This window comes from Cupressus sempervirens, chromosome 10 (genome assembly GCF_028749045.1).
Source record: "Cupressus sempervirens isolate cs-2001-9-10 chromosome 10, ASM2874904v1, whole genome shotgun sequence".
NCBI lineage: Eukaryota > Viridiplantae > Streptophyta > Pinopsida > Cupressales > Cupressaceae > Cupressus > Cupressus sempervirens.
In genome coordinates this window covers 149,455,347-149,469,735 of record NC_143127.1, presented here as the reverse complement: position 1 = coordinate 149,469,735, position 14,389 = coordinate 149,455,347, and the positions used below count along the sequence as shown (strand labels likewise).

The window sequence follows — 14,389 nt, the reverse complement described above, 5'->3', positions numbered from 1 at the left end:
AAATGAAGAAATTTGGCCCCTGCAAAATTTTGAAGAAACATGACTCAGGAAATGCATATGAAGTGGAGCTGCCAGACGGTATTCACATTTCTCCCATTTTCAACATTGCAGATTTAACAGAGTATCATGATGATGGTGCAGATGAGGAGCTGGTGTTAGAGCCATGTCCAATTCCTGCTTCTAAGAAGGAGGAGATAGAAGACATTCTAGATCATCGTGTGGGTAGGAGTACCAGAAACAGGCAGTATGAAGAGTATTTGGTCAAATGGAAAGGACGACCGATCAAGGACTCAACTTGGATTTCAGCAGCTGAGGTTTCCCATTTGGGATTTCCTCTACCATTCGTAAAGTGACAAGGTCACTTTTCAATCTACCCTGGGTGTCTGATTCAGGAGCATCCAGAGGTATAAGGGCAATCCTGTGTCACCCAAAAAAATGTACTTAGACTTATTTTTTGTTTCATGTGTTTTTATTTTTGGATACCCATTTGGGTCAAATATAGGTTCCAACTCTCATAGTTCCACCATCAGTGTGCTAGAAAACCCCGAAAAAATAGGAGCATGTAATTGGGCCATCATTTTGGTGAACTAGGAGGTGTAAATTGGCTAGATAAATGTAATTGTAATTTAGAGCATTCCAGAAAAAGAATCAGGTCAAAAGGCTCCACGGTTTGAAAGTTATTGCAGTTTTTCAGGTTTTGGAGACCTCCTAAGAATGCTTCAAAGTCAGGTTAGGGGCATTAAATAACCTTGAAAAGGGCCGAAAAATGGGGGACGAGCGAAGCTGGTACATAGGGCTATAGAGCGCTTCGAGAGCTTTCCGAAAATGTAAACGGTTCGTCAATCGGAGCTACGGTTCAAAAGTTATGCCTCCCGGAAGTTCGGTTACCATTTCTGGATTCTTCTAGATTTGCACCGATTTCTAACGCAGCTTCTGGAACCTTCTATTTGGTCGGTGGATGCCTACTAGCACTTTCTAGAATGTACTCCTAGTCCTTAACCCTTCGGGGTCTATTTAAGGAGATTTATGGCATTGTAAAAGGCAGTTCGGAGTGGAGTTTGAGAGGAGGTACTGAAAGGAGAAATTATCTCCAGATTTATGCTATTGTAAGCCCTTAGGGCATGTTTTGAAGTTTATTTTCTCTGTACTGTTTGTACTAGCTTATTTTCTCAATTAATACAATTTCCCTTTTCTGTTGTGTCCATTCTGTTCTTGGGTTGTGTCCCCATCATAAATGAAGAACTCAAACATAAAATTAACAAAATAAAGCTTCCACATTTTGGTGGTTCAAAAAAGATTACACCATGCCAATTGTTAGTAAAACTAAACACATTTTTCATTCTAAATCCCATGACGGAAGAAGATGCCAATTCGCTATAGTGCATCTAGAGGGAGCAGCACATGATTGGTGGACCCAAAGGCGTATCTCATTGGAACATATAGATGTAAAATCCTTTGAAGAATTCTCCCAAAAGCTCATGAGTAGATTTGATGATAAGGACATCGAATGGTATTTCCAAGAACTAACTCAACTCAGACAAATTGGAACAGTGGAAAACTATGCTCACAAATTTCAAGAGTTGTTAGTTATGGTTCCAGACCTTTCCCAAAAGAGACTCACTCATATATTTATAGAAGGATTAAAGGACTCCACCAAGCATTCTGTTTGACCGCATGAACCACAAAACTTGGAAGAAGCCATTAGAAAAGCAAAAATGGTAGAATAAAATCCTTCAAAGGAAAGATCTAAAATTTTTTCAACGAAGACAAAACATAGAAACAATGACTTGAGAAAAGATTATAAAGAAAAAGAATGTTATTTTTGCAAAGGACGGTGGAGTGTTGGACATCAATGCAAAGGAAAGGATGCCCTCAAGCAAAAAGAGGACATAATGAAGAAAGGTTTATGCTTTAGGTGTAGAGAACCATGGGCATCAGGCCACAAGTGTAGCAAAAGGAATCAAATCAAATTAATAAAATAGAAGCAACACCCGAGAGAGAAACAAAAGAATCGCATAAGAAAGCAAGACATGATCCAAGAGATTTGAATAGTATCCAAGCACAAAATGAAGGAGAGAAGCGATGGTCTTTTGAAGAAATTCCACTTGATGCATGAAATTGAGAATGGAATTAGTGATCTACGTTAGAGAAGAAGGGAAAATAAAATGGGATAAGAAATTATTCACTCTCAGTTAGTATTTGTACTTATTTCTTTTGGATTGATAAGTAAAAACAAGTAATTAATTATGAGAGTTTGTAATAAGCATATGAATACAAATATTGAATTGTATTTATACTCAATTTATCGTCAAAACTCCTTGAATGAAACTATAGAATGATCATGCACTTCTAGAGGCCTTAGGCTGAGATAAAGTATCTCCTACGGATTAAATAGAGAGGGATACTCCTAAAGGGATATCCTTAGTGACTTGGGATGAGATAAAGTCTCTCCTACAGATTAAATAGAGAGGGATACTTCTAAAGGGATATCCTTAGTGACCTGGGATGAGATAAAGTCTCTGTCAAGGATTGTAGAGATGGGTAATCCTAAAGGGATATTCATAGAGGCCTTAGAATGAGATAAAGTCTCTCCTAAGGATTAAATAGAGAGGGATAATCCTAAAAGGATACCCCTAGTGACCTTAGATGAGATAAAGTCTCTTCTAAAGAATCATAGAGATGAGTACATCCGAAAGGGATACTCATAGAGACCTAGGACAAGATAAAGTCTCTCCTAAGGATTAAATAGAGCGAGATAGTTTTAAAGAGATATTTCTAGAGACTTGGGAAGAGATAAAGTCTCTCTCAAGGTTCATTTGGGAGCCATCATGGAACAAGCAACAAGATATACTATCATAAATCAAGATAAGTTTTATCCTTTAAATTGTTATTTAGATTTTGTTTTATTGAAAAGAATGATTAAATAGTTTCATGTTGATATATTTATTTATTTTTGCAGTTCTAACCACAACTTGAAATTGTCATTTCAGGAAATCAAAGACACCTTCATAGCTAAACCTTACATTGCTTGAGGACAAGCAATTTTAGGGAAGGATGGACTGTGATGTCCCAGCATTCGATGGCAATAAGATTAAATAATTAAATAATATATAATTATACTAATTAAATGATTACAATAATATAAAAAGAATATATTAATAATAATATAATATATGTTATTATATATAATATAATATAATATATTAATAAATAAATATAGAAATAAATAATAATGTGAAAATATTACAATATATAAATCTTAATAAATATTCAATTATGAGTATACAAAATAAAATCTCTAAAATAACCAAGTGAACTCATGGCTAAAGCATCAACTATCTCACTCCTTGAAATATTTACCAAGCCCATGATTTATTAAGACGGGGGCTTCCTCTATCAACATTCGGTTGTAGATATCCGCATCAAGTCCAATTGTTTGAAAAAAAACCAAGAGATGCAATTAATACATAGACAATTATGAACAGGCATGAAACATTGCCTTTGATTGCAACCCGTCATATTTCAAGGATATAAGATGGTACTCATTGGGACGGAAAGGAGGGCAGGAAACGAATTGGAACAACGAATATATTCTATTTCTTTGCATTATTAAACATAGATTCGACAATCACAGATTGAAATACATATCAGAGGATTGTTGGTAGATGGGGGAGATACGAAGAGGGGTATTTTACGATAATTAGAAGACTATATCAGCACGAAGGTGAACTCATAAACTTCTCTGAATATTTTCCAAAATCATATCTTCTTGGAATCATCACCGTCAATGATATATACCAGCAGTTAAACATAGAAAGAGAGGGAGAATGTATGCAACAAACAAACAACAATATGAGGAAGTTTTATTATTCTTCATATGGGAGTTGGTCATCAGTAATAGGAAATACTCTACATCTCAATATTGCCAAGTACGGGCAATCACATTCAATAGCCAGTCAAAATCCAAACAATAATCCAGAAATCAATAGGATATTAGTGCAAGGGTAATTGAGAGACTAAGCCTCATTAATCAGGACAGACACAAACTATTCAGCGCAAACATCATTAGCGAGATTCATTCTCTTGATCAGTCAAGCCCCATAAACTTAGAATATTATAAACCTGCGAAAAGTGAAAGGCAGTGACAGAGTTGAATAGGGTAAGGGTGTCAAGCATAGATATGGAACTTGCACAATATCATTTTCTCAAATATAGATTCCTAATTGCATTAAGAAATTAGGTCCGGACCAGGGACATTACAGACGAACTTTCAAATAATATACACTTGTATCTAACATTGTAAGGTGATGACTTTACAATGTTCACTATTATGATGAATATCGTGTGACTTGATATTCGTGGACATGTCATGATAGTTAGTATCTCTTGAACATTTTGATGGATATCATGAGACTTGATATTAGTTGAAAGTCATTATGTTCCTGATGAGATAATCATGGTGGAAAAGTGTTTCTGTGGATATGCCATGAGTTGTTATGGTAGACATCATGAGACTTGATGTCAGTGCACCATACCATAACTTGGTGCTGGCACCTTTATAGACCGAGTAATTAAACTTTCAGTATAGGGTCCTGAAACTCTTTGAAGTAAGTTCAAAGCAGGTTCAAATGGGTTATTGTAAGCCATCCCAGTTCAATGGTTCAAAGGTTCAATAGTTCAATCTGCATTTCAAACATGTTTATTGTTTCGATATGGCACAACAGGTGTGTTCAGATGATTGTTTCCAGAGTGTGCAAGACCATTGTCAGATCCTCGTGTGAAATGATTCAGAGGTTTATAAGTGCAGGTGTGCAGTTCAAATTCCTACCTGAATTAGATTACACTGGTTCAGCAAAGTTCAGATTGCTTCAAAAATGATTCACGAGTCCAAGATCAGAAGTTCAAAGTTCGGATCTTTACTCATTAGTTTAGAGGAATAGTTTCATAATTCAAATTGATTCATTCAAGTTCGCCAGTTCAAGAATATGGTATGGTTATAGTAAAAAAGAGTTGCAACAAGAAAAATGATTCTTGAAAGACAAGAATGGGAATATGGCTGCAACAAATTATAAATCTATCAAATGGATGGAAGCAAAGATGGGAAATACAAGGTTAATGCTGGTAACATTATCTTAGCAATTCTGATTTATGACAGTTTGACAGACCTTCAAACAGTAGTGAATAACTTTTGACTAGGATATTATTTTCCAAATCGCTTCGGTGAGAATGTGGATGACTAGGATTCCGACAACATATCCGAAAATCAGCAAGATCCAACAGTGGGATAAAAACTTATGCCCCCCGCACTAAGGCCTATTTTTACTGTCAGAACTATTCTTAATCCACCCAGCATCAATAATATTTTTATTTTAGATTAATACATTCATATGTCACATATCCAAATATCATTTAAAATGTTGAAGTATATCCTTTTAAACTTTGCATAAACAGTTTATGGAGATATCAGATTAGAAAGGTGAGGAATGTTATCGGAAGGAGAAAAAAAAGAGCCGAGAAAAAGGTTCCAGTTTTGCTAAATTTTGCTGGGAAGACTTTGAGCGAGAGCAGAATAAGGGACTGTGGAAGAGCAGATTTTATTCTCTTTTTCTGGACTTTGTGCTGGGGAAAGGGGAAAGCCTTGATTTTAATCATAATGTAAGGGAGGGAATGTTTATTTCTTCTAAGTGGTGATCCTGATGCAAAGATGTAATAAGATCTGTGTAATATTTTGCACATTAGAGAAGGGAGATATGAGAGATAATTGCATATCAAAACTTAGAGTGAGCATTTATCTTTCCACTGATTATGATCTTTGTATAATTTTCAGTATTCTATAAATGCATTTTAGCATCATTGTTGTCTGAATACATTTGACTTCAAGGTTTTTGAAGCTTTGATTCTTCATTTCCTCAAAAGGATGGAAAGTACATTCCTTATTTCGTTCTCTTTGTTATGTAAGGTCTGAACAAATGGACTTTGTGTCATTTGTTCGTTGTTTCTAGTTGTTCGTTTTCCTTTCGCATCCATTATGTGTTTACATGTAGATGTTTGTAGCCTTCGCTTTCAGGTTAAAAGCATCTGTTAAATTTTATTCTTTGTATATCTAAATCGGGGAGTTGTACCCTATAAAATTCAGAGGGTGCTTGCATAGCCCAATGGCAAAGCGACCCAACTGTTAGTGCTAATAAAATCTTCTTGTTCGGGCGTTTTAGGGTCAATTTGTATGTATTTCTTTGGAGGACAATCTGTTCACTAACACTTGGATATATATAAATATAAATATAAAGAATTTCACGCGACTTGACATTCTTGAGCATATTATATCCTCTGAGATCAGAAGTTTGGTGATATATCCTTTCACAATAGATGAGCCTATTGTTATATATATGTACTTGGTTAGATTCTTTATTTTCTTTAGCTAAGAGGGAGTGTTGAAGAAATAGCTTCATTCAAATAAATTGGATGACAATATAATCTATCTTGATCTGCACATTACATACATGCATACATACCAATATGCTTAGCCTATATTAATACATACACATATAAATTAGAATACAAATCACTATATTGTCATACACCAAATCTGCGATTCTTATCCAAGTATATCATCGATCTGTTCGTACAGATCTTTTACTTGACAATTCATGTTCATATATTGATCGAGCCATGATCATGATTGGCCTTATATGCATATATAGTATCAGATTGAAGTCTGATTAATTCCTATTAGAGATTGCCGCTTTGTGTAGAGGCTTGATTAAGTTCAAACTAATATTAATAAACACCGATTAGTAATCAATTCATTAGACTAACAAATTGCTGTTAGGGAAGAGACTTGTCTTGAGTGGACATGTCTCCACTTGTGGAGACACATCCGCCCAAGACATTGTCTTTCCAAATCGGCCCAAGTGAGATAGCATCGAAATTCATTAGTGCTCTGCCTTACCTTGAGTTCTATAGTTATAACTTGACATTCGGTATTTGTCAATATTGAATCTACTTCACATACAACTGAAATATATCAAGACCATTATATTCTGATCAGAATCTGCAAACAATAAAACAATGATAAACAAGCATCTGTTAAGCAAATGGGGTTGCAAGCTTTGGGTTTAACTGTGGAGGAAACTCCGTAGTTAAGCGCGCTCAGGCTGGAGTAGTACTGGGATGGGTGACCTCCCGGGAAGTCCCGGTGCTTCACCCCTGTGAGCATCACCTAGATCCAATGAGTGCTAAGTGTTCCATTTATTCTCATGAGAGATGGATTCATGTTGAATCACTACTCATGAAACATGGGTCATCGAGTTTGACTCAAAAATCACACAGTTAAATCTTGATATTCACATCACACAATGATAAACAATCATTCAATTCTGAAATACAAAAGATATCCATTACTATAAATCTGATAGAAATTTTATTTACATCCATATATCTCTATATACTTAATAATTTATTATCAATAATAATATTGCTCCATGGTAATAATAGTGAAAGATAGATATCAAATGTTTAACACCTATAGCCCATTCAAACATTTGATTTCATCGATTGGAATCATCCGATCGAAGCACAGTCATTTACACTCCCTCTTAGTCATTTACAGGATGATTTCTATTTAAATAAACAATACGGTGTGCTACTGTGACCTCATGGTATCATTAGGAGTATGTTATGTCCAAGAATATCAACCATATGATATTCGCCATACTCATATCCTTTCTTGGTATGTGCACTAACAACACATCTCATGATGTCTACCAGAGAAGATATATGCTCATGGCAAATGCATGAATGTTATGTCTCGTAACATCCACCATGGCATCTCTCAATAATATCTCATTGTAGTTGCACAATACTCAGTTAATATTATGTAAGAGATATGAATTACCGTGATCTACTTATAGACATCAACTATTTGACATCTATCATGATAGTAGGTTAAACTATGTTAAAGTTGTCACTTTAGCATAGTAACCACAAGTAGACTTCATTGAAAGATCGTCGCCACTCGAGAAATTTTGACAAGATCATATAATAACTCACATGACATACACTATGAACCATATCAAAGGGTGGATCCACTATGGATATTTCCAGAGGGTTGAACAAGGGTTTTCACCTCGACCTTCTCTCTCATAGAGAATGATGCATTTAAGTACATTTTAGGTTTAGGCATTTGCATAAAGGCCTTTCAATCTACTCACATGGAACTTCCTCTCATGAATCATAGTCAGAGGACTATTGTTTTTTCTTGATCACTAGGGAATCCATCTTGACCCAGTCTACTCCCTCTAAATAAATAATCCGGATCCTCAAGAGTCAATTGAAGCATATCCTCTGTGTGCTCCCTTTGTCGCAGAAGTTTACTTTGATTCATAGTAACATGAGTAAATGTACTACATTGTGGATTTATCCTTTGGTTTGGCAACATCAGGCATTCAAGATAATATGGTTCCCTTCTAAAGCTTCAAGTACTTTATCTTGAATGCCTTATGAGTATCCAAGGTTTCCTCTAGTGAAATGTCAGGCTCCCTCTTGTTATAAAAGCATACTCATAATCCCTATTATAGAAGATATCTTGCTCCAATAGCCTCACCTTATCCAACATGATCAACATATGACTTAGGAATCCTAGATCCAAAACTACTTTGGAGCTATTTTCATAGGATTGAGTCCTGCACAATATTTTGGTAGCATGCCTAACATACCATTCTTCTTTTCCTGCAAGAACATCCCTGGAGACGAAGGAAAAGATCGAGGCAAATAACTTTTATTGTACATACATGAATACATATAATGAGCAAATAAATGTAATACTCAAAGATAATAAAATACTTATCTAATTGTTTTGGAGTAAATGCACATCAACATCCTTCCTGATGCAAGTTGCTTCAATGAAGGCCCCATCACCTGGTTATGAAAGACGTGCACGATGTCACAAGCCTTCGTCAAACTGAGTTAGTGCTTAGTCCCTTTATCCACCGATCGGATCCAAGTTACCAACATCATGGTTGCAATACACAAGACATATTAGATACACCAAAGATCTAGACATACAACAGCATATATCGACTGAATCCTTAGAAACAATATCATAGATTGGTCAAGTTGAGTCAATGACATTATTGTTATTGCAGAGGCTCAAACTCTTCATTCACAGAGCAATACATACTTTTATATCTAGAGTTTGGCCTACTTTGATTTCCAAGTTCCCATCCAATAGTTAAAAATTAGTAACTATTAGTCTAAAGTTGCAGAGAGTACTATGTTTGAAGATTCAATGACTTTTTTGTGTTACTGCTGAGTATGATCTTAACGCATGATTGAAATAAACTCTAAGAACATGTCAGTATGGACTAACTCCACCCAATACATTAATTGATAATATATGTTGCACTCTAACAAAGCATTCTATTCATGAAGTCCCCTATTCATTCACACGAGTTGTTTAATATCAGTAGAGTAATCTTTGAACTCATTGATAGGATGCTATGCCAGATAATGAATGCACAAACAAGCGGAATATATGGATCCCAAACATGGACAATGATATTGATCTTCCAAGTATTAACCGTCCCTTAAGTTGCTGCTTCATTCCCAGCAAAGGCACAATATATTGTCACTTAAAATACATCCTTGTCGCTAATGCTTTTGTCTTCATCATCAGATCATATCATCATATGTTGATTCAACCTGAATGATATTGCGTTAATCTCATTTCCACTTGTAATTCTTTTGGCACAAGCATTCTATTGATCGCACGGGCAAGCAAATTGGTGGATGCAAACACCCAATGGGCTTGTTTTTGGACCTTGGTTCAGATCACACATCTGCAGATGACCAGACTTTGGTGATTCTATCTGATATGGACGCACAACCAGGCACAGCATGTGGATGCATAACTGGATTTTGTTTTTTCCCATCACAAACCAATGTTTCTCATCAAATTAGTGCAGGTTGTTCATTTAAGTTGGTTTCCACCAAGAAACTTAAGAACATAATTACATATTAGGCTTTGGAAGTAGCAAATCATTGTTAAAATCCATGTAGAGCAAGAAACCAATAGCTAGCCAACAATATCGATCTCTTGGCACAGTTGATATTGGGTTGGTCAATCACAACATAATTCAAATAAAACACTATCTGATGAGGATATTGGATGTCGGTCAAACCACTTAATGAAGAAACGTCAATCTTGACTCATAGAAGATGAGGAGATGTTGCAAACGAAACAAAGGAGTTGATTCATGCCCATAGCAGAACTCCCGCCAATCATGCCAATCAAAAAATAAGAAACATAAATAGGCCTGTACAAAAGTATATCTGTATAGATCTCACCATATCTCCGATGGCTACAATAAACCCTATATTTTGCTATCTCCATGCATATTTTCATCATAACAGTGCCCCACCTGACGTTAAAACTCCTTATTGATTCAATCACCACAGTGTGCATCCCAGTGGTGAATATTTATGTCCCTGCATTGATCTTTTTATCGATCTCTCAATAGTGCTCACACTGTTGTCATAGTTTTCGTTATCAGTTTATGCAGTTGTAAACATCGTTTCAGATCAACACAAGTTAATCTCGTCAAAGCTCTTGTCAATTCTGCTACTGTAGATGTGGAGACTATAGACCAATAAATACAAAACACCAGACACGTTGTAAAAGAGTATGTGAGTTTAACAATGAGATTTGTTTGGAGGAAGGCGCTACATATTTTCATATTATGATTCGGTACTAATCACAGTTTAAAGAGACAGGGTATTAGATACCATTCCATTAACATGAATACAGAACCCGACACTTGACGACCATAAATTTAGAGCACTTTAATAATATGCAAATAGAAGGCTTGCAATTATTAATTCCATTTGCAAGCAGTCTTTATACTATGCCCAAACATGAATGCTTATAGTATGTTGCAAACTACTAAAACACATTATCCCGTGTTGTACTCTTTCCCTCATTATCACAGTAGTGATTCTAACTATTTCCCAGTAAACGTCCTGCTGTGATACCATGTTAAAGTTTGATCAGATTTAGATTTAGGAAATATAAATTTTAGTTTCTGTTTCCTACATGCATAATGTAATGCTTTCACTTGAGATGGTAAGATATATCTCTGCTGTAACTTGTAATAGCACTTATTGGTTTCTGTGTGTTTCAAGTTACTCTTTCAATGAATATGTATATGATATAAAGAGGCATGTCTCTCCTAGAGACGTGTCTCTTGTTAATATCTTAACTCGCATTAGTTATTGCTTAACATATATCACAACTAATGTTTGCTCAATGTATTTTCATGATTATAATATAAGATAATTTTATATATATATATATATATATATATATAGATAGATAATATATTAATATGTATGTGTATAATATATCTCCTATATATAATATATATAGGTAATATATATATGTATAATATATCTCATATATATATACTTAATAATTTATTTTCAATAATAATAATGCTCCATGTTAATAATAGTGTAAGATAGATATCAAATATTTAAGGCATATAGACCATTCAAACATTTGATTTCATTGTTTGGAATCATCCGATTGAAGCTACAATCATTAGCACATAATCCCAAGCAAATAGAAACCCTTTGTAGCTGACCTGATCTGTCAACAATTCACATTTCACTCTCTAAACCATCATCTAAACTTGGCCACTCTTGAGAATCCTATTCAAGTACTGCATCCTCTTCAACCAATGTCTGATCTTTTCATTTTGATTTTAGAGAAAGAGGGTCAAATGGGATGGCGGCTAGATTGCATTTTCAAAATTCATTTCCAAAGTGATGCCGGCATTTTGACACAATGTCTTCCCATACAGTCCTTTCACCTGCAATAAATAGAAAATTTTGAGTTTCTTCACCTCCACCACCTGGCACCACTCACCCATTGATGTTACCAGAAAGATTTGCTTTTGGATATCATAGATCAAGGCTACTTTGGTCCAAGCATATTGGTGGATATTTGCATTGATCAGATGCTGATAGAGTGAGTATTGAGCTCTTCCAAGTTTCCATGAGGCAATTTGTTGACCAATATTCTTGTAGGATATTATAGAATTGAATCTAGAACGTAGTCTCTGGGGAGCTTAGAAGCAGATTAAAATTAAGGCATGATTCCTGGATATGCAGGGTTGATTTCCCAGTTCTCCATTGCCCATTCCACAAGGCATAATACTGAACTTCCTACTCTCAGATTTGAGCTTAAAAATTACTTTTGGTAGAAGTTTTACTGAAACCTTTGCACCGCAAGCATTTTGGATCCACTCTTGGGTTTGGCAATGCATTTGTCTTCCCTCAGTCCATCTTCCAAAAAGACCAAATTTAGTACGAGGCTTTGTCAATCATTTATTTCCTATGTTGTTGACGATTCACTCTCTCTTCTTGGGACGTTTCTTTTTAGTTGTTTTTTAAATATATTTATTGTTGATGACAAATTAAATTAAATGATGATAACTATCATTATTCTATCACTCCCTTGCAATAATAAAAAGAAATATAATTCGTTGATATGATTTCCACACTGAGGCTCCAAATGTTGTGTGTTTCTCAACTCACCCAAAGAGTTCAAACGAGCACCGGGATATTGTAGAAGACAGCATCAGTGAATAGTAGACTATCAAATTCTTTAGCTTGGTTACGTAGCTAATCCTGCATGAGTGTTCAAGTGTTGCCACCTTTCTAGAACTAAAATACTTATGTCTAGATTTATATTTCTATTTTCCCTGAGGTTCATTCAGTTTTTTAAAATCAAAGAGCTATTTAAACTTTGAAGTACTTGTTTTCTAGTCTTCTTTCTAGTGGTCCTGAAAGTGCTAATGACAAGAACATTTTGTCATATTGCATCTTTTAGTGACTACAGGGGCTGAATCGTTTTTCAACATTCACTTTTCATTGATTTTTTCTTGAGGTTTAGGCACTAGACATTTGGAGTATTGTTGCATTGAATATATCAAATGCAAAATTTGTACTAGGTAATTTCTATTAACAAATTTTAAATGCATGCTTATATATCTTGTTGCACCTGTCTAATTTTATCAATCAGTGCAATCATTTTTAATGTACTGGTTTATCTTGCTTTTAATTCATACGCCATATCAATTTTGTTTTTCACACTTTTTTGTTATCTCTGTTAAGATATGTACTAAGTAATTACCATATCAACAAATCTTCCATGCATGTTTATATACATGGTTGCATCTGTGTGATTTTATAATACAGTGCAATCATTTTTATAATTTCTGTTTTGTTTTACTTTTGAATTCTCACACCATACCAGTTTTGTTTTCACATATTCATTTTTGTAAACTATATTAATATCTTTCCAGGAAAAGGAATTAGCAATCGCAGAAGGAAAAAAACTGCCATCGTTGAGTGGGATTGCTGATGTTCGCCAATTGAATATGGATGACATACGATATGCTCTTAAACAAGTGAGTTTTAAAAATAATTAATGATTTATTTCTGAATAAAATAATCTTACAAATGCAACATGGATACATTCTTTAAAATATATCCTGATAGGCTTACTTATATGCAGGTTTGTGCTAGCGTTTCTTCAGAGTCGACGAGCATGACAGAGTTGCTCAAGTGGAACGAGCTTTATGGTGAAGGAGGCTCAAGGCAAAAAAATGATCTTAGTTATTTTATGTAATCTATGCATAAGATGCAATTTAATTTGTTTCTATGAAGTTGTATGCATTATTTGTGTAATAGTAAGTCTTGGGTTGAGGTAATCAGTAACATTTCCTGCTGTGGGATGAACATGGGCAAAAATATTCATAATTTAAATCTTGATTGAACTTGGATGGTGTCCATGTTTGTAACACAACAATGTCTCTGCTTCTCTTGAAGCTGTGGAATGCCTTATTGTGAGGAGGATTTGGACATAGCTCACAAGGTGTCCTTATTAGCAATGTACCACAATCGTTAGGTGAACTGTATATAATTTTTTTACTCATTCTTGGAATTGAACAGAAAAATCAGATTGAAGCTCCTATTAAGGGTTGATGAAATATAATTTTAGGCAAGAAAGCATCCTGATGGTAATGGTTTCTACGTTAATATTCCTTCCAATGATCCATGACATGATGGTAATGGTTTCTACTTTAATATTCCTTCCAATGATCCAATACATGATGGTAATGGTTTCTACTTCAATATTCCTTCTAATGATCCATTACATTATTTCATTGACAATAGAAAGGCATTTGCCTATAAAAAATTGAAGTAATTTAAATGTGATCTTTAATTTAAGGGAGATGGCATCTTTGGGAGCTGGTCCTTAATAACGTACCTTTTGGTAGTTTTATTTTGGTGATATATATGGAGGGTCATCAAATTGATCCCTCCA

General features: G+C 34.8%; 1 protein-coding gene across 10 annotated transcripts in view; it reads left to right on the top strand.

Moving 5' to 3' along the window:
* LOC149533014 (uncharacterized) overlaps positions 1 to 14,100 on the top strand; it is a 187,931-nt gene extending 173,831 nt beyond the window's left edge. For all 10 annotated transcript variants that reach the window (XM_089804665.1, XM_089804661.1, XM_089804664.1 and 7 more), the window contains 2 exons: positions 13,365 to 13,469; positions 13,577 to 14,100. In XM_089804665.1, the coding sequence (XP_089660791.1) occupies positions 13,365 to 13,469; positions 13,577 to 13,690 (219 nt within the window). In that variant the 3' untranslated portion in view covers positions 13,691 to 14,100. The remainder of the gene's footprint in view (positions 1 to 13,364; positions 13,470 to 13,576) is intronic.
* The last annotated feature ends 289 nt before the right edge of the window (positions 14,101 to 14,389 follow it).